Below are 20,413 nucleotides of genomic sequence, written 5' to 3'. Positions count from 1 at the left end.
CACTAAATCAAAACCAAAAAACAAACAGAAAACAAAAAAGAAAAGAAAGAAAGAACTGGCTGTTCACCTGCAAGGAGGGCAGTTAGCTGACAACCTCTGAATGAACATTCTTGGTCCCAGAGCTCCACACTGGGTTGGCCAAGACTTTGTCAGACCTGCAACAGTCTGAGGCTCTCCTATCCTGTTCCTGCTTCCTCCCCCTTACCATTGCCCCACCCTCCTCAAAATAAACTCTTGAACTCCTATCTCTCTGTCTTCCTCCTGGAGCTCCCAGATGACATAATTCCCTGCCTGGAGTGTCGTAAGTGTTCAGTAAATGTTCATAAAGTGAAATGAACTGGGGACTTCCTGGAGGGTAGAAGCCTGTTGGTGTCTAGACCTCAGAGAGCAGGAGAGGAAGGGCCTATGGAGGAGGTCTCAGTCATAAAAGGAGTGAAGGTCAAGAGGGGCACGTAGAAGGGGCTGTGTCTCTGAGAGAGGCCCAGTAGTAGAGAACACATTAGCAAGCCCAGGGATTGACCAGCTCTACTGGCATCCTCCCTGGCTCTTCCTCTGTCTATAGCAGACTACACCAAAGCTCAGAAATGTTCCAGGAGTCAGGGTTCCAAGAGCCCTGGCCTTGGACTTGGGAGAAGCCAAAAGCACCCAAATTGTGCTTCTGGCTAGTTCAGTGGCCTTACATCCTTTTCCTTGGTGGAGCTCAGTTCTTCCATCTGTAAAATGGGTACAGAGTACATCTCTCCCAACCCCAGCATGATTTTAAGAATTGACTGAGACATCACTATTTTATGCAGGGTAGTGTGTTAAGTAGTTTAAATGCATACTCTCAGTTAATCCTTACAGGCCCTGTGTGGGAGGCATTATGACCTCCACTTTATAAATGAGAAGATTGTGGCTCAAAGAGGTCAAGGGACTGGCCTAAGAACACATAGCTAGGAAACAGGGAGAGCTGAGATTGGAACCCAGTTCTGTCCTGCTCTAGAGACCCTTCATTATTTCACAGTTTGTAAGCCACTACTATGTGCTAAACTTTGAGTTGGGATGGGGACAACGGACAAGCTATCCCTACTCTCAAGACGTTTATCTTCTTATAGAGAGCTTGAAGAGAGCCAGCCACTTAAATCCAATAATTCCAGAATGCCTTAGGACTCCAAAAAATATACATATATACAGGGTGCATTTAAAGTTGAGATAACAGGGCTCCTTTAAATTGGAGGGGGCATGTTAAGCGCAGCATCCCCAAGGACTGAAACCGACGTGTGAGAAGGCCCCAAGTCCCCAAGTCGAGGTAAAAGCTTGACTTGTCTGGGAAGTGAAGCAAAACCAAAGTGGCTGCAGCGAGAGTGGCTAGGGTAGGTCACCTGGCGCGTGTAGGGAATAGGCAGCGGCCACAGGGCAACTGAAATCCATGGGAAACCATCAAGGGGTTTTCTGCACGGCGTGAAAGGATCGACCTCATGGCGGTTATGCAGAAGGGCCGAGAGTTAACCGGAGCCGGGCGGCAGACGCCGGCAAGCGCGAGGGCAGCGGGGAAAGAGCCGGCAGGGTCGCGGAACCCTGCCTTCCCCGCCCTCAGCCTCCGCTTCCCTCCCTCTGCCCCCTGCGTCTCCTCTCCCCGGCGCCCCGCCCCGCCCCGCCCCGCCCCGCCCCGCCTGGCTGGTGACGTCACGGCGCTCACCGGCGCCGCCTGTGACGTCAGGGTCGGCGCCGGAGGAGCGGCAGGCGATGGGCGCGGCCTGATGAAAAAGGTGGCTTCCGAGCAGTCTCCACCCAAGTTGTTCGGTGGGTTGCTATGGACGCGCCGGCGGATGCCGGCGCGCGGGGGCGCGCAGGGTCGCGCAGGGTCGCGGGGGTCACCAAACAGCCTTGATTTTCCGGAGCCCCGCGGCGCTGAGCCACACTCACCTCCCGGGCGGCACCATGAAGTCTCTAAAGAAGGAATCCCGCCACAGAATACCTACAAACAGATTCTCGGAGGCCTCAGAGAGCCTGAAAGGTTGGCGCTGACTGCCTTGGGAGCTCAGGAAAGCCCGACAGGGGCAGGGGTTCTTGGGATTCACGACAAGGGGCCTGGAGGATGGGGGTGACACCAGGATGGAGGTAAAGATCACATGGGAATGGAGTGGGGGACAAGGCGTACCCCATACCTTAGATGGACAAGGCAGTGATCCCTGAAGGGAGAGGGCACAGTGCTTTGGCCCTTGGGGATTATGTACAAGGCAGGGACCTTCAGGGGAGGGGAGCACAGGACGCTGGGACCTTGAGGATGGGGACATAGGGAGCTGGGGACTGGCAGAGGCCTCAGGGATCGGTTGCTGGAGAGATGGCCTGGGGAAGGAAGGCAAGGAGACCTTGAACAATATTCTAGGGTGGGACACAGAAGGCAGAATTCTTTGCCTGGGAATGTGGGGAGGAGCCAGGAAAGAGTTTAAGATTAGAAGGGCCAAGACATGGGGTCCTTGGGAATAGAAATTCAGGAAAGAATGCAAAAAATATGTTGAGGTGGTAAAAACAACAACCTTCTTGGGATTCTTTGGGGGGAGCGTGTGTGTCACCTAAGAATCCTACTGGAAAAACCGAAGAAATGCCTAACTTGGCCAGTTCTGTTTCTGAACCTTTTCCCACCACGCGCCCTTTCCAGCCAGATTAACACCTCTCCCACTTGTTTAACCAGGACAGTCACTGGACATGCTTGCTTCCTGGCCTCTGGTTGCTGGTGGTAGTACCCCACCCAGGGTGCCTGACAGCAGGCTGACCCCCGTGAACATGTTCCTATTTGCAGCACACTTCCTCTTTAGTCTGCTTTTGCTGTTTGCATTTATTGAGGGCGTTCTGTGTGCAGGCACAGTGCTGGGCAACAAGGCTCTCAGTTACCCTAGACCTCAGAGAATGGAGCCTAGTGGACTCGCGGAGGAGTAGCCAGTCAAGTATAAAGGCTGTGATATAGGTGCCCATAGACCCAGACCCAGGCCTTGGATGGTAGAATGAGAAGGGGAAGTTTTCTGAAAATTATATCTATGGCTAATCACACAAACAAAAAAGCGATTTGCTTCTCCAGGTCTAGGGAGCAGCATCAGCTGAGGCGTGGAACTGTGACATTGATGGCCAGGGCAGAGGTAGTGGCTGTGGAGAAGGGGGAAGGGAGCCAGAGGGGACTGCACAGGTGGGCAGGGACCAGACCACAAAAGGGCTTTACATGCTAGGTCAGAAAGTCCGCATGCCATTGCAGGCCCTGGGGAGACCCAGCCTCAGATCGTGGGGCCAGCTCAGTGTGAGGAGGGGGCAGGCCTGGATTCAGTAAGGTTCCCTGGGAGGCCTGGAAAGAATGGCTTCCTTTAATGCTTCTTCATAGTATTAAAGGCCAATGTAGGCTACATTGAGATGCTCTTTCATGATATGCTTTTTAACAGTTAAGAGAGAAAAAAAAATAGCCGGTCTTTTTTCCCAAGGGCAGTCAAGGTCTTTCCTAGCTTCTGCCTCCTGCTCACCTAGTTTCTGGGGATCTTATCAGATTTGAACTTTAGTCTGTGAACAAATCAAGGAAAGTTTTTTTTATTTTACTGCATGTTTATTTTTAATAAGAGGAAATTTAGTTTGTTAAATAGCCCTTGAGTTAAGAACATGAGTCAAGGTGAGGCAGAAGTGTTTAGCATGCAAGATACCTTTTTTCCTTTTAAATATCTCAGGCGAAGCCTCTAATGTAGCAAGGCAATACTTTCTCCCCCCTCAGTATAGTAAAGCTAATCGACAAAGGTAACCTTTTGCCATGTTTCTCCAAAGTCTCTGAATTATAGTGAAAAGGCAAGGAAATATTGTGACTTTAAACCTATTTAGGGACCTGAGCCCTTTTGACTCTGAGCTTTTTCCCTGCTCTTGTTGCTAAGAAACTGGGAAGACTCCCAGCAGTACCAGATTGCTCTCCACCATCAATTAAAGCTCAGCCCTGTTGGGGACCGCCCCTCCCTTGGTTCCCTCAGTGCAACCCAAGAGGTCAGAATTTCCCAAAGACTTAACACTAAAAAAAAATAACATTTAGATGAAACAAGAAGCAGAAAAACAAGAGTCCAGGTTTCTTCTTCCTCCATAACTCCCCAAACCCCTTTCCCTAGCCTGCACATCCCACCCCATCTGAGCACCTTGCTTCCAGCTGCCTGGGCTCGCTCCAGCAGAGGTGTCACCTGACTGCCCCGTGCGAGGAGGCTGGTCTCTGACCCCCTCACAGCTCTCAGGATCAAGGCAGAATGCCAGCTATGTGGCTCACCAAGAGCCCCACTCAGCTTGGGTTTCTGGACCAAAGAACTGGAAATAACTGGGCCTCTCCAGGATCAGTAGTGAGACATACCTCGACCCTGTGGAAACCTCCCACAGGTCCTGAACTGACCCCCACAAGATCGTTCTTTCTGCCTGGTCTCCCCAACTTTCCTCTGCCCCTCTGTCCACCTAGCTTACCCTCATTGGATGTGTCACTCTGAAATGCTGCTTTCATCAACTCACACTTCTGAACCAAACCTCCTTCCTGCTGACAGAGGAAGATCAGATGCTTCAGACTTAATTTACAAAGCCATGATTCCCTGGTTTCCCTCTCATCCCCAATATTGCCCCTGCCTCCTCTACAGGCCTTCTGTGTCACCATGCCTCACATTTGCCATGCTTAGTCCTGCCTCCACCTTTGGTCTGATTGTGACCTCGCCTGGAACACCTCTGTTGGCTGCTCTGCCTGTGCAAAGCCTTCCTGTCCTTCACGGTCTGACTTAGCCTGTGAAGCAGCCTCTGACCCCTGCAGCTGCTCTTCTGAACCTTTCCTTAGGGCCCTAACTGTATAATCTACATCCATCTGTTCCTTCTTTGATGTGTAGCCAAAGCTATTGTCTGTGCCCACTAATTTAGGCTCTTAGATTATGGTTGGTGTGTACTGGTGTCTGCTGCATTTTTCAGTTCCTAAGAGAAGGAGTCATATCTTAACGTTTTATACCATCTTCTCTGTAATTTATAGTACATAGAAGGTGCTTGGTAAATATTCACATTCTCTATGGCGAACTGAAGTTTAAAATGTATATATCCTTGCTATGAATATTTTATTAACATACCATCCCCTGACTGTATGCAGTAATAGAGCAGTACAGAACTACACTCAATACAGACCAGAGTTTTATTATTTCAGAAATCTTCAGCAATGTTGAAGGTTTATAAATTTATACATGGTAATTATATACCCATCAGTAAAAAACACATATCCAGAGATGTTTAATCCCTAGGGAAGATGTAGAACCAGCCAGGGTGATGGGCAGAGGAAGCAAATCTCCTGGAGAATATAAACAATACCAAAATACCCATAAAAGTAGACCTTCAACTGGTACTGACTCTCTTGGGCTACCACCAACTTTGGTGGCTTTGTGTAAAGGGGAGAGCAGTGGTAGAACTCAAAACATAAGCCTGCATCTCCACAAATGGCAGGGATGGGACCAGAACTCGAGGTCAAGCCATTCAGCCCCATGTGTGTTTGTGTGTGCAGGGCCGTGTGGCTTAACTGATAGATGGTCCCGAGTTTCTGCTGACCTCATTGCTGAGGAGATGGAGAGATGGACTCTGGCTGATAGGCTAAATTTAGAGTTAGGTTTAGAATGATTCTGGCTTGAGGCTTTTTTGCCACTAACTATATGGGCATTTTCTAAAAAAGAGTTTGATTTTGGTAACCCAAACACCTGCCTTGATGTTTTAATGATACTGCTTCTTAAAAATTAGAATACTGTGAGAAGCAATGGACAAAACCAAGTTATGTTTTAAAGTCCTTAAAGGCAGGACTTAGGTTTTGATTACTTTGTGTGGGGGTTTACATCAAATCTTTCTGAACCAGAGGACAGCAGACAGGAGGATACTGTCCAAAGAAACAAGATGCATTTGAAACTGTTGACCCGCCTCTGTGGAAGGAAGGCAGGGAGTGTGTCCTCGCCAGAGAGAACTTGCTTCTGCCCCACGAATTCTCAGTGCTGATTTCTGGTGTGGCACGTGGGAGAAATAGGCTCACATTGCTCCATTTTCTCCAGGCCACTTCTGTCCACCACTTCATTACCACAGTAGACTCCTCAATAATTGAGTGGTCGGCCTTGCACCCCCTAACCCGTTCCTTGCCGTGTCAGGGCCACAGGGTAAAAATTGAAGTCCTTTCCACAGCTCACTAAGCTCTTTGTGAAATGGCTCCTACCTCCCTCTTGAGACACTGCCTCCTACCTCTCACCTCGCCACACTCCAGCTATTTAAAAACACACGCTTTAAGTTCCAGCTGTGCTCCCTTCTCTCTTGCCTCTAGGCCTCTTCATGCTGTTCCGTTTGGAATGCCTGTTCTCCAGTGCCCTTTCCCTTGTCGCTCTTCCTCCTTCAGCTCTCAGTCTAATCACCTCCTTAGGAAGCCCTCCCTGACCACCCCATACACTAGACTGGGGCCCCCAGGATGGTCCCATCATAACCCTAGTTCAGTCTGTTTAACAATCTTGTCTCCCACAGGCGTGTGCCCTTTAAAGCCTAAGACTTTGCCTAATAGCCCCAAAGCCTAGCACAGTGCCTGGCACGTAGAAGATGCTTAAACAGTATTTATTAAATGAAAGAATGTGAAATAAGTGGTCAGTGGTAAATGTCCTGCTTCCCCCAGAGCATCTGAATTTTAACCAGTGTCTTAAGAAACCCAGAGCCTTCACCCAGAAGAATGGATTGTGCCAGTAGTGGAGGGAGGAGTCTGAGAAAGCATCTAGTCCACTTGTCCCAAACCACTGTGTATCAGCCACCTCGGGGGCTTTTAACACACAGTTCTTCAGGCCCTGGCTCAGAAAGCTGTATTTGTAAAACTCCCCGGGAGATTCTGAGGCAGACACTTGACTAATATTTGGGAACCTCTGATTTTGTCTAGGTTCCTCTTTTTACAAAAGAGAAGACAGACCAGGAGAGGTTAAGTGATGTACCCAAGGTTGTCTAGCTTATAAGTAGCACAGCCTGGAACGGAACGTCATCTGATCTCAATTCCAGCTGCAGAAGCCTCAGTCACTGTGGTGGGCCAGGGGAGTGGGTAGGGGGGTCTATAAGAGAGAACTCCTGTCGTCCCAGCAAATTACTGCCTGGCCACCTTGGCAGCCTCCGCTGTCCATCCAGGTAACCAGACCTGCCCCCACCATGCAGTCTAATATATATCTACTTTTTTGTATTTTTTTCACTTTTAAAAAAACTGAAGTATAGTCAGTTTACAATGTGTCAATTTCTGGTGTACAGCATCATGTTTCAGTTACACATACATATATTCTTTTTCATAATAGGTTACTACAAGATACTAAATATAGTTCCCTGTGCTATACAGTAGAAACTTATTGTTTATCTATTTTGTATACAGTAGTTGGTATCTGCAAATCTCAAACTTCCAGTTCATCTTTTCCCACTCCCTTTCCCCCCAGTAATCATAAGTTTGTTTTCTGTGCCTGTGAATCTGTTTCTGTTTTGTAAATAAGTTCATTTGTGTCTTTTTTTTAGATTCCACATATAACTAATATCAAATGGTATTTTTCTTTTTCTTTCTGGCTTACTTCACTTAGAATGATGATCTCCAGGTCCATCCATGTTGCTGTAAATGGCATTATTTTATTAATTTTTATGGCTGAGTAGTATTCCGTTGTATAAATATACCACCACTTCTTTATCCAGTTGCCTGTCAGTGGACATTTAGGTTTTTTCCATATCTTGGCTATTGTATATAGTATTGCTATGAATATTGGGGTGCATGTATCTTTTTGAATTAGAGTTCCTTCTGGATATATACCCAGGAGTGGGATTGCTGGATATATATTTGTTTTTAAGCACTTGAACTTTCTTCTTCTCTTCAGAAAAGAAGCGGGCAAAGGTCCCTGAACAGCCCACACCCCCCATTCAGGAAGAACCTGAACCTGTTAGCAATGTTTTACAAGGAGATGACGTTCTTGCCTTAGCCATTAAGACGGAAGACTTGAGGAAAGTAAGGATGAAGTCTAGAGATCCCTTACTGCGAGATCTTCTCCCTGCCAGCCTGGGTGGTCTAGAACATCAACTGTGTCCATTGTCTGTCCACTGCCTCCCTACTCAGAGGGAGTGTCTAATTCCATGGGAAAAGCCATTGGACACGAATCTCTTCACTTTTGCATTGAAAGGAGTTTACCATGTTTGTTGTAATATTTCTGAGATTCATATAGAACCGCAGGGAAATGAGAAATAAAGTAATTTGCTTCCCATAGAGGCAAGTGCTGAAGATGAGTTTAAGAAGCAAAGTTACAGATGTAGCAGGGGAAGGTATAGCTCAGTGGTAGAGTGTGTGCTTAGCATGCGCAAGGTTGTGGGTTCAATCTTTTTAGCCTCTGTAAGTACTTTATTTTTCCCCCTTTTTCAGTTTCATTATGTAGAATTATTAGTTTGACTGCACATACACATTATATTGCAGAACATAAAAAATAATTTTTAAAAAGTAAAGATTATTTGGGAAAAAAAAAGTTACAGATGGAGATAACACCATGCTTCACCCAGAAGAGTCAGCCACTTCTCACCTGAACTGTCTGGAGGCATAAGGTGTTGTTTTCTTTCCCCAGGACATTACTAAATCTCTTACCTGTCACACAGGCATTATCTCACATGGAATCTCCTGTTTTATTTCTTTTTAGCAACACATCCCTCGCCTAACTGAAACAGAAGATAAACCTGTCATTACCCAGAAATTTATCATCCGTAAACTTAAACCCAAGGATTGTAGGAGGAAAGTCTGCCACTTAGTAGCACATCCTGCTACTCCAGATGCAGCCACAAAGCCACTGGACTACTCTGGTATGCCCAGCCTTGGCCCTGGCATCTGAATTCATGGGTCATCCCAGAGAGAAAGCCGGGTCCCCTTGAATCATTTATACCAGCTGGCTACAGCTTGTCTTTCTCCCTCCTCTTCTTACCCCCAGGGCCAGGGTGACATCTTCCATAGCAGTGACCAGATCCTGCCCCACCACATCTTGGGGAGTCTCCAGGACTTTAAGAGAATTGCAGTCGCTCAAGGGAACACTCAGGTTCGTTTGTACAGAGCTGTCTGGGGAGAGTAGTCACTGAAGTCATTTCAGTCTCACCACCTGGAAGAGTCAGGTGGGACTGGGGTCACAGAGACGGTCCAGTCTCTGGGAACCAGACTCTGAGGTGATAAGTGACCCTTCCCTCAAAATAGTAAAGCCAACATAAAATAGTTTCAGCTGAAGTCAGGAATTCACTATAAGGATACAGAAGTGCTTCAAGGAACACAAAGTGATAGTGTGTCTGGCTCCAGTCAGACTGAGCCCAGAAGGGCATCAGGCTGAGGCCCACGCTCCCTCATTGCCCTCTGCTCCTCTGTGCCCTGGCTTTATTTCCCAGCTTCTCCAAAGACTGGCCTGCTCTCCTCCTCAGTCCACGTGATGGAGAAGGGTGGCTTCCCACAGCTCCTAGGGCCCTGTCTTTCTGACTTTCCTATCATGCAACGCTTCTGTTTCTCAGTTCCTTCACTTCCCTGGCTCCTGGCAAAGAATCTCTGATTGGTCAGGTGCTAAGAGGCCTGGAGTTTCATTAAAATGGCTGGGTCACCCTGCAGGTGAGGTGTCAACGCCGGCCGTGAGGACACACACAGGAGGATATTGGCCACAATCTCTGAACGAGGGCTTCCATTCTGGGGGAAAGGGGACTGGCAGCAGCTTCCATGGCCCTCTGGTTCTGCTATTTGTTTTCTGTCACTTGCTATTTTAGAGTCGTAGAGAGTAGGGATTCAGCAGAGAGGGAGGACGGCAGGGATTTAGGCCTGGAGACGCCTGCTCAGCCCCGGTTCTGCACCTTCTCTCCACCCTCCACACCCACGCTGCCCTTTTCAGCTAGCTGAGCTGATACACACTCCGCCCTGTCTGATGACCCTCATCTCAGCTGAGGAAGAGCTGAAGCAGGAAGCCCCCAGAGAAGAGAAGGCACATCCTCCCTGGGCCCCACCTGTTCAGCACAACTTTCTGAAAAACTGGCAGCGCAACATAGCCCTGCGGAGGAAGCAGCAGGAAGCCCTCAGCAGTGAGTACAGTGGACGGGGCTCCTGCCTGGCCTCATGGGCATCGAGGCTCTGCTGCTGTGTTTTTTCTTTCCCCCCACCTCCAGGCTGATCACGTTTCAGCCATGTACTCCCAAGTGCTTGCTCTTAGTGGGTCATGAAATCAGCCCAGTGAATGGAGCTGACCAGTGCAGGATGCTCGGGTCCCTGCTTGTGCTGATTTGGTGGAAGGGCTGCATGCTTGGCTCTCTCTAGAACGGCTGAAGAAGCCGGTTGGTGAGCTACTGATGCACACGGGGGAGACCTACAGACAGATCCAGGAGGAACGGGAGCTCATTGACCGAACACTTTCAGTAGGGCCTGGTGGGAAGGTAAGTACCCTGTGAGGAGGGGTCTGGGCAGCTGGGGACAAAAAAAAAAACAAATGAAAAAAAAAAAAAACTATCCAGTGCAAAGCATTGTTAAGCCTCAAGGCTTTTGCTAAATTCTATTATTGGCCCTATTACTGATCATTCAGGGCTGTCTAGGTAAGTAATTCAGCCTGTGGTGGTCACTGTTAGTTTGAGGAGAAAGATATCGCAGGCACTAAGTTATTAGAATAGTCTTCATCGTAGTGTTGTCTCCTGAAGGGTAAGCTTCAACTTTCAGAACCCCCAGGGTGCCATGGTGTTTTCTGGTATGTCAGTGTAGTCCCCAGGACCAACCCACACTGTCTGGGGCACAGCCTAAAAACAAGAATGTGGGTGCTTCCCTCCTGCTCTCGGGGCAGTGCGAACCCCCCACAGAGAGCATCTGTGGTCTATGGAGCTCTTGTCCTCCCAGGCCCCACCCCCAGCCTCTCTTTAAGGTGGTCAGGTGATGTGACTCATCTGTCTTCCATCACCAGGGCAGTGGGTTCTGGAGTCGACTGGAATACTTGGGAGATGAAATGACAGGTCTGGTAATGACGAAGACAAAAACTCAGCGTGGCCTGGTGGAACCAATCACTCACATCAAGAAGCCGCGCTCCATCCAGGCGGAGATGGGTGAGAAGCGGGCTGTAAATGAACCAGCAGCTTGTGACTGGCCTCAGGTGCAAGAGATCAGGGCTCTGGGGTGATACCGACCTGGGATCCAGTCTCCTAACCTGTGGAGGTCTGGACCCCTCTTCACTGAGACCCCAGTAGCAGGGGTGGGAGGAGTGGGGGGAAGCGTATGATCTAGGGCCGCCCCGTCTGTGTGGAGCCACGAGCCTCCATGATTGCTGAGCACCTGGAATGTGGCTAGTTTGAACAGAGATGTGCTGTGGGTGTGAACTACGCACTGGGTTTCAATGATCAGTGTGGAAAAATAAATTTTATTAATCATTTTTGTATTAATTATATGTTGAAATAATATTTTAAATATAGTGGGTTAAACTATATTACTAAAATTAATTCTATCTGTTTCTTCTTACCTTTTTTAATGTGGCATCTGGAAAATTTTAAATTACGTATATGTGGCTTGCATTTGTGGATTGTATGATATTTCTAATGGGCAGCACTGCTCTAAAGGCTGCCTCACTGCCTGGGTTCAGATCCCAGCTGTGCTCAGTTTGTGAATGCCAGTGAGCTGTTTAATCTGTCTGGCCCTCAGTTCCCCAGCTGTAAAGTACTCCTGTGGTTGTGAGAGGGTTAAATGAGACACGATGTATATTAAGAGGTTCTGGTCCATGGTTAAACACCCAATAAAAGGTAGCTGTTTTTGTTATTTTTATTATAATCCGAACTTTTGACAGTTTGGAAGCTGATTTTGCAGGAGTCGTGTGTGGGGCTGCTGAGGTAGTAGGTGTGGGGCCAGGAGGCCGGGAGCCAGCTCACAGGGACGTGGTATTTTCACCTTTCCCAGAAATGGTGCTCAGAGCCCTAGAGGGTGGGTGTGGAAGGGGGCATGGCAGCAGCCCGTGCTGAAGGTCCTTGGACCCTGCTCTAGGATTGCTGGCCCAGAAGGATGCTTGGTACCGCTACTCTTGGGATCGGAGTCTGTTTCTGATCTACCGACGCAAGGAGCTGCAGAGCATCATGGCAAAACTGGATTTTAGCCAGCAGGTTGGTCAGGCCTCTGTGCCTAGTCTGTACCCCTTAGGGTGGCACGTGTCTGAAGTCAGCTAATCTTTCCTTTCTCGGTCTCTCTGAGGCTATTGATGGCCTGGAGGTGGTGGGCAGAGGGCGGCCTTTCTCAGCTGTTACGGTGGAAGACTATTCAGGGTTTGAAAGGAGCCAGGAAAGCTCCTCTGAAGACACAGTGAACTTGTGAGTTGGGCCTGGGCCCTAGGGAGAGAGGTTGGCGAGTGTGGCTTCCCCAGCACCCACAAGTATTACAAGGCAGGCTGCCCTCCCTGAAATCAGGGTGTCCCCATCCCAGCCTCTCTGGTGGCTGCCACCCCCTCCTCTAGCCCATTCGAACACCTGTGCTCGCTTTACTATTGCCATCTGTTCTCTTCCAGCAACCAGCTCCTAGTGGGGATTTCCTAGACAGTCGTTTGCTCATAAATGCACCCCCACTCCCAGTGCTGCACACACTGCATGGCCCTACCTGCAGAGTCTCTTTATGTCCAGGAACCTCCACCGACAGGCCTGGAACTGATGCCACTCCACTGGAGGGCAGAGCCGAGCACACCTCCAGACTTCCTGGCACCCCTTTCCGTGGCCTTCGTATGGCAAGACTGACAGCGTCAGCAAAAATAAGTCCTTGGTTTTTCTTAACAGAGACGTAATGGCCAATTACCCTGATGTGGTCCCCATGCCTGTTCTTGGCCCTTCTCTGCTGTTCTGTGGGAAGCCAGCTTGCTGGATCCAAGGCAATAACCCAGAGGACAAGGTAAAACCGCCTTCGCCCTTGTGTACCTGTGGGAAGGGTGGTCCCAAGGTGACTGTGGCAGTCCCAAGGAGCCTGCACGGTCTCCTTGCATTTTCATCTGGTCATGCTTTCAGCATATGTCTGAAAATGGTAGCAGTAATGCTGACTTGAGCCAGAATAAAATCACAAGGCTGACAGGAGTGTCACAAGCTGCCCAATTTGTACCTAGTCCCTAGTATGTAAAAAAGCAAACCTTCTCAAACAAGTATGAAGATTTTTAAATATTCTTCAGATGCTAACGAGCAGAAACGTTCATCAGATATAAAATCTGTTTTGTTTCTTCTTTTACTGTTGATGGCAGCCTCAGACACAGCCACTAGTGGGGTATGATGCCTACTTGTTTGAGCATGGCCAGGCCCTGGGGGCCCGGGACATGAGACTATCAGTGCCAAACCCAGAAAAGACCCGGCAAACGAGGATGAGTTGGTCACCCTAGGCCAGGACCTCCCTCAGAGACATCTCTCATACCCCCTTTTTCCCTAGAGGCATGTTGGAATTGCTGTCCGCTTGACCTTTGAAACTCTAGAAGGGGAGAAAACATCTTCGGAACTGACCGTGGTCAATAACGGCACAGTGGCCATTTGGTACGACTGGCGGCGGCGGTCCCAGCTGGACTCTTTCCAGGACCTGAAGAGGAACAGGATGCAGTGCTTTTACTTTAACAATCGGGAAGGTGCGTAGGAGAAGCTGCCCTGCTCACCCCTCCTGCAGCCAAAGTCTAGCTAATGCCCAGCTCCTGCAAGTGTGAGCCCCTCTTCCCTCCTGTCCCTCCTGTTTCTTCTGCAAAGCATGTCATCTCCCAACTATTCATGTCTGTTGTGGGAATGGTGGAACTCTTGACAACACAGAGTGAGCCACTGGTGAACAGAAGCATTCAGAGGGTTTGGTTAGCTGTACGCACAGGCCTGAGGCTGGGATAGCCAACTGTCTCTGCTTGCCTGGGACTGTCCTAGTTTTAGCACTGCAAGTCCCACATCCCAAGAAACCCCTCAGTCCTGGGCAAACCAAGACAGTGGGTCACCCCAACTGGAGCTTAGTTAACTTTATACACGCAGGCTTGGGGCTCAGCAGTTCCCAAGTGGTGAAAACCTCTGCCTCTGTCCCTCTCAGGTGTGATTCTGCCTGGAGAAACTAAAAACTTTACCTTCTTCTTCAAGTCTTTGAATGCTGGGATCTTCAGGGAATGTTGGGAGTTTGGAACCCATCCCACTCTGTTAGGAGGTGCTCTCCTGCAGGTCAATCTCCATGCAGTCTCCCTGACCCAGGACGTTTTTAGGGATGAGAGGAAGTTCCTGGAGGTAAGGGACCACCCCAGGTCTTGACCCTTGCGGGCACTACATAGGTTAACCTGCTGTTCTTCCCAGCATTGCCTGCAGGGATCTTGTTTCTCCAGTCCAGGAGGTGGGTTTTTCAAAAACAGGCAGCTTTTTTTGATCAAAAAACCCTCCTCAGGGCTTTGTGATGTAAAAGATGGGTGGACAGGAGAGAGAAGGGGCAGCTTTGAGCTTCGCCATGCGTGGCCCCCACTGCATTAGAAAGAAATGAGATGGGGCCTCGACACAGACTGCATGGAATTACTTCCTTGAGGACAAACAACGAATGCCCCTCCGCACCGGCCCTGTATCTGTTCACTGTTGTCTGGTGCTATCCAGTGGAGTTGCATTTAACTGGCAAGACTTCAAAACCAGGCAAAGCTGGAGAGGACGGTTGGATTCTGTGGAAAGCTGCGCTTTTTAAATTCATGGTGGCCCCAAACACAAGCCAGCTATTTCAGCTGGAGCTCAACCCGTGGTGACTAAAGGTAATTTTGACACAGGTAACATCTACTGCACTTGCTGGCGACAGGACCGGCCTGTCTCTTGAGTTGCCCCTCCACTATTTCTGTGACACTGACCGTGTCGCCAAGCCACATTCTCCACAGGGTCCAAATGATGCGGCCCCCTGGCCCTTGTCCTTCTTCTTAATCCGGGAGGAAATGCTGATTATGTGACCTCCTACCCCAACGAGGGAGCAGATTCTCTGGGTCTGGCCCCTCTTCTGGATCTGGCCCTTCTTCTGGATCCTTTGAGCTTGTTTTAAGGAACAAGGATGTTTGGGGAGTCGGGGTTTTGAGTCTGGGAATAGGGGTGTGTGTGTGTGTGTGTGAGACAGATAGCGGCAGGAACCTGACCCTAGGAAGGCACGAAGTCCTGCGGGATCTGGCTCCCTACGCCGATGCAGCATGGGTGCTGCAGCTCAGTACCACGAGCTGCCACTTGAGCCACCTTTCCTTCCGCAGAACAAGCTGGCTTCCCACGAAGCAGTCACCATTGTGGAGAACGTGCTACGGGAGCTGCTGAGGGGGGTCCTGACCCCGGAGCGTGCACACTCGCCTGTGGATGCCTACCTCACTGAGGAGGACTTGTTCCACCATAGGAATCCTCGGGTACAGGCCCAGTGCTGGCCCCCACCCCTCGTGCATGCCCCGGGTGGAAATAACAGCAAACCCTTTGATGTGCCAGGATCTCTTCTGAGCACCCTCCTGTGAGATGGGTACTATTTATATCCTCATCTTACATGGAAGAAACTGAGGCCCAGGGAGGTTAAGTAATTTACCCAAGATAACTTAGCTAGTATAAATGGATGCTTGGTGATAACAGAGCTTCAAAAACTCCTTAATTCAAATCCAATCTTACTTGGAAGCCCAAATGTAAAAAAGCTTTAAGTTGGAGATGCCCAGTTTGAAAGGGAAGTGGGGACCCCCTCTGGGCCCAGCTGCTCCTGCCGGCCTCCTCCGGCCTCCTCCTGCCTCCTTCAGCTCTCTCGAGGGAACAGTAAACTGGAGCAGGCCCGCTCAGCTCTGGGTGCCCCGTGCCCTGGCCTCTCCATCACCTGTCTTCCTGTGTCTCTTGTCACAGCTGCATTACCAGTACCAAGTGGTGCAAAGCTTGCACGGACTGTGGCGCCAGTACATGACCCTGCCCGCCAAGGCCAAGGAGGCCAGGCCAGGCGGTGAGGAGCAGCTCGGCCCCAGGGCCCAGGCTGCCGTGGCCCAGCCAGCCTGCTGGGAGGAGGCCTCGGCAAACGTCGAGTCTTCTACGCCCCTTAAGAGCCCAGCGTTGGACTCCCAGCTGCCCCAGCAGGAGAATGAGGCCCTCAGGGACTCCCAAGATCCTGCTGTGTCCCAGAAGACCGGAACAGAGGCCAGGAGTTTGCAGCAGAAGAGCATCATGGAGGAGATCCTGGTGGAGGGGAGCCCACAGCTGGAGAGCGCCAGGAGCCCCTGGGAGCTGGATGGCCTTCCCCTACCCGAGTGGAACCTCTGCCTGGAGGACTTCCGAAAGGTGGCTCCCCAATCCTGGGGGGTGGATTGGTGGAGAATGGCCCTGGCACAGCTGCGAGCCGGTGCTTCCAGCCTGAACCGAGGGAGGGCCCCAGATGCCCTGCTTGCTGTATGCTGTGGGCAGAGAAGCAACCTTCTGAGTGCCCGGAGAGAGCAATCTCTTGCTCATCAATCTTTGTCTCAGGTGCCTAGGCCACTGGAGGGGCTATCTCTGGCCCTGGCAAACCTTGGATAGGGGTTCATGGGTACAGATTTCTGAGGGAGGACCCAGGCTCCCACGGGAGGCACCCAGACAGACTCTCCATGGCTGCATCCCCTCCTGGCCACCTGCCCTCACCACACCACACCCATTACTAGAGGACACAGGAACCCTTGGTGTCTTGGGCAGAACGGTTGCCCATGGTGCCTCTGACCCTGCCAGGCAGTGATGGCACTCCCTGAGGAGAACCAGAGAGAAGATGCCCTAATCAAGCTCAACAAAGCGGCCCTGGAGCTTTTCCAGGAGCAGAGGCCGTTGCAGTCCGACTTCCTATACCAAATGTGGTAGGTGCCCCCACCAGAACTGGTCTCATCCTTTCCCTTTGTGGCATCTCGCCACGGGTTCTGAGCAGGCAGTCCCAGGATTCAAGGGGGCTAAGCTCTGCTTGCGATTGGGTTGCTGAAAGATGCTGCAGTTGTTCTGTGCTCTGGCACCTGCCACAGCAGCCCCTACAGCTGCTCTCCCTGCACTGGCTGCTCTCTGAGGAGGAGTCACAGCAGAGTAAGCACTTAAATTCTTTTTTCCCCTCTTTTCTTGTTCCTTCTCAAAGAGGAGAGGAATGACCAGAGGAGATAGCAGAGGGCAGTGAGATGAGGGGCCTATTCCATGAAAAGCCTCACTTGGTTGCCAGCTTTCCCATCACTTGTTTGCATCTTGCTTAGATAGGTATGGGGGCTTTTTGCAAGGCCTTCAGAACACATCCCCAGGAGCCTTATCCTGGGAATCTCATGCAGGTCTGGCTCCTCCAGTGGGACTGGATCCAAGTGTGACAAGAGTTTCAAGATGGAGTTAGTTTAAGACTGACCTAACCCTAGTACCAGGCCACATTTTCTTTGCTGCTGCCCAAGGGAACCCAGATCCCTATCCCAGCACTTGCACGGGTGCCAGTGAGGATGCTGGCTGGACAGAGGCATTGCATTTCCATGGCAGTTCCTGGCATCAGTGTCTTGGAAGGGAAGGACCAAGCCTTTACAAGTTCAAGGGCAAATAAGGGGTGATGGCTTTTCTCTAGTAGACTTTGCTCTCTAGTTTGCAGCTGTGGCGAGATGTGATTGACAACCTGGTGAGCTACTCCCTGTGGCTGAGGGCTCTGCTGGACCTGCCTGAGAAGGAGACCGTCTACTTGGATGTGCCAGAAGAGCCAGGTCAGACACCGTGCAGCCACACCTCCACGTAGTCTTTCCCATCCCCTACCCAGGTGGCAGGGGTGCCTCAGCCATTCGTACCCTTCTGGTGACTCTCTGTTAGGTTGGTCCATGGATTAGGCCTCCTGCTACCCTTTTATCTACTGCCAGAATTTGGAACCCAGAGGCAACCTTAGTGATCACCTTAGTTCAGTCCCCGTTTTACAGGTGGAGCCCCAGAGAGGTCAGGTGACTTGCCATGCCGTATGTGGGGAATGGCGGAGCTGGGTCTAGATCTCAGGCCTCTCGCCCCTGCCCTCCAGTCCTGTACCACAAGGTTGTGTGCCTGAACCAGGGCCTTGCTCCCAGTCTTTGGAGATTCTCTGCCTGCTGGCCCAGGTGCCTCTGCTCTTCCAGCTCCTGCCTGTGGGGTCAGCTAGGCCACAGGCCATTTGTCTTCTATTCACCTCCCTTAGATCGAAAATCACCTCCTGTCACAGAAGTGAAGGTGACTTCTGGGAGAGTTGGGAAGGAGGACCGAAAAGGGGCATCCCAGGAAAAGAAGCAGCAGTTGGGAATCAAAGACAAAGAGGATAAAAAAGGAGCCAAGCTGCCACTTGGGAAAGAGGCACGTAGCCCATGGTCTGGGCCTAGGGGTGCTGGGGAGGGCATCAAGGGGCTGTGGAGGGTGGGTGGTGACCCCAGCATGATGCTCCAGCTCCCTAGTGAGCTACCCTTGAGAAAGTCCTGGACCTCCCTCGGGAGCTGCTGAAGGCTGTGTATGTCGTCTTCTCTCTAAGCAGGACCGTTTAAACAGCAAGAAGCTCAAAGCAAAGGATGACAAGAAACCGATGAAATCTTTAAGTCGGGACAGGCTTTTCTTGGAAGACCCTGCCCCCGACAGCGCCACCTCTTCTCAGGAGCCCATAGATCCCCTGGTCATGGAGAAATACACCCAGAGGCTGCACACTGAGGTGAGGGCACGAGCTTAGCACTCAGCCCTCCCCTCACTCTACGCCTGCCCTGCGTTCCTTCCTCAGCTCCCTTGTTCATTCCGTCTGTCCCACAAACGATAAGTGCCTCCTGCGTCTGTGATGGGAGCAGAGCTGTACTTGTGAAGGGCATCCTAGTGCTGGAGACAGACCTCATGAATACATAACATAGATGAGCACTATGGGGAAAAAGACAGAGACCAGGGCTGGGGGTGAGGAAGGCCCCGGAGTGGGTAGGTAGGCCTCATTGGAAGGTGAGATGGAGCAAGGACTTGAAGAGAAGTGAGGAGTGGCCATGTGGACATCTAGGCAGAGGAGGGAGTGGGCCTCAGGGCCACAGGGCAGAGTCCGAGAGGGAGAAGGTCATGGGGGGCTTTGCAGCCAATGTGAGGATCTGAAACTCCACTGGAGGGCACAGTCTTGGAGACATTTCAGTACTGGACATGGAATGAAAGTTGGTCTCTGGGAGGCCAGGGTAGAGGTGGGCCACCCCAAGGGACTAAATGGGTACTGCTCCTTGGAATTGCCCCTTCAACCACTCTAGACTCTAATTTCTCCATGTGTCCACGGGGCCAGTGCAGGATTACCACCCTAGACTGGCTCAAAAAATAAAACTATTTGCAAAAACAAAAGTTCCACAGAAGTTTCAGTTTTATCTGTACAACTTTAGTTGTCTTCCCTGGCCAGCCGTTCCCTGTGGTGTAGGTGTGCACACCTCTCCGCGTGGGGAGATGCTCCCTTACGCAGCTGCTTTCATCAGAGTGAGCCTTTGCCTGTGACGTTCGTCCTGTTCTTCCAGGTTTATGGGCTGCTGGATGCCCTGGTGACCAACCTGCTGGCCCTGGCTGATGAGCTTAGCCCCATAAAGAATGTCGAGGAGTCTTTGCATCTCTGCACCTGATTTGCATACCCGAGCTTCCTTCTGGGAAACTGCTTAATAAACAGATCAATAAAGAACCTTTATGTTCCTACCACTTTCGTTATGCCTCCGTGTCTTGAATGTCAGGTCTTGATGAAGTCAGCTTATGGCCCTCCCACGTCCCACCTGCCCTCAGATTCCCCTCCTCCCCATTCCTGGAGCCATCCAACAGGAGAAACACACCAGGGGAGGTGATGTGTGGGATAAGGAGCAGAAGAGCAAGTTGGCAGCAGGACAAAGAATGAATCAAGTCACGGGACAGAGCACATCACCTCTCACAGTCCCTGCCTCTGGCCTTTGTTGGCCCATCCTTTTGGGGTCATGCTTCCCGGAACCAGGTCTTCTCAAAGTGTCGTCATCAAGTATGACAAAGTGTGTGACTAGGAGAACTAGACCCATGGTACCTGACTCCCTGAGGTCCTCACACTTCAGCTGGGTCCAAGGGCCTTGTCCCAGTCTCTGAGGATTATGCTCACCACACTCTTAAACCCTAGAGGCCAGAGATTATTTTAGATTCTAGTCTGCTTATCCCTTCCTCATGTCGAACTACTGGGTCTCTTTGAGCCATTTTTCTACTTTAAAAACAGCCTCGGGATTTTATGCTCCCTCCTTTGCTCAGAGAAATACGAAGTGGGTGAGAGATGACTCTGGGAAAGAAACATGCTGTCATCTCAGAGTCAGCACCATAAATTCTCTGTCAATAACGATCAGTCTGGGCCAGGCTTCCTGTGCAGAGTGGACTCCAGGCTCCCGGAGTTTGAAGAGCAACTTTGCTAATGGTGGGCTTATTGCCTTAAATGCTGATGCAGCAGAGGGGAGGGGGAGACCTGGAGAGTGGCTACAGTCTCCCACCCACTTGGTTTTGCATTTGGCAC

At 50.6% G+C, this 20,413-nt stretch overlaps 1 protein-coding gene across 4 annotated transcripts; it reads left to right on the top strand.

Moving 5' to 3' along the window:
• Positions 1–1,666: 1,666 nt before the first annotated feature.
• Positions 1,667–19,593, top strand: MYCBPAP (MYCBP associated protein). 4 transcript variants are annotated; one of them, XM_032498070.1, is made up of 19 exons: positions 1,744–1,996; positions 7,863–7,990; positions 8,667–8,828; positions 8,946–9,056; positions 9,882–10,068; positions 10,301–10,416; positions 10,932–11,070; positions 11,996–12,111; positions 12,200–12,315; positions 12,772–12,883; positions 13,406–13,595; positions 14,033–14,220; positions 15,201–15,347; positions 15,820–16,245; positions 16,666–16,787; positions 17,533–17,648; positions 18,104–18,255; positions 18,431–18,601; positions 19,419–19,593. In XM_032498070.1, the coding sequence occupies exons 1-19, from the start codon at positions 1,921–1,923 to the stop codon at positions 19,518–19,520; spliced, it is 2,877 nt and encodes a 958-aa protein (XP_032353961.1). In that variant the 5' UTR covers positions 1,744–1,920; the 3' UTR covers positions 19,521–19,593. The 4 variants fall into 4 exon arrangements, with proteins under 4 accessions (XP_032353959.1, XP_032353958.1, XP_032353960.1 ...); XM_032498068.1 differs by lacking the exon at positions 7,863–7,990 and having other exon boundaries at positions 1,667–1,782; positions 8,667–8,826; positions 8,952–9,056; XM_032498067.1 differs by lacking the exon at positions 7,863–7,990 and having other exon boundaries at positions 1,695–1,996; positions 8,667–8,826; positions 8,952–9,056.
• Positions 19,594–20,413: the final 820 nt, after the last annotated feature.

The sequence above is a fragment of the Camelus ferus genome, chromosome 16 (genome assembly GCF_009834535.1).
Source record: "Camelus ferus isolate YT-003-E chromosome 16, BCGSAC_Cfer_1.0, whole genome shotgun sequence".
Classification (NCBI taxonomy): domain Eukaryota; kingdom Metazoa; phylum Chordata; class Mammalia; order Artiodactyla; family Camelidae; genus Camelus; species Camelus ferus.
This window is presented reverse-complemented; position numbering and strand designations above follow the sequence as displayed.

What these genes read in the sequence shown, in the direction of transcription:
- MYCBPAP (XM_032498070.1), top strand. Translation starts at nt 1,921, where the DNA reads ATGAAGTCTCTAAAGAAGGAATCCCGCCACAGAATACCTACAAACAGA. An exon ending in TCCACCATAGGAATCCTCGG is followed by an intron (nt 15,348 to 15,819) that starts GTACAGGCCCAG and finishes CTCTTGTCACAG; the next exon opens with CTGCATTACCAGTACCAAGT. An exon ending in GACTTCCTATACCAAATGTG is followed by an intron (nt 16,788 to 17,532) that starts GTAGGTGCCCCC and finishes TTTGCTCTCTAG; the next exon opens with TTTGCAGCTGTGGCGAGATG.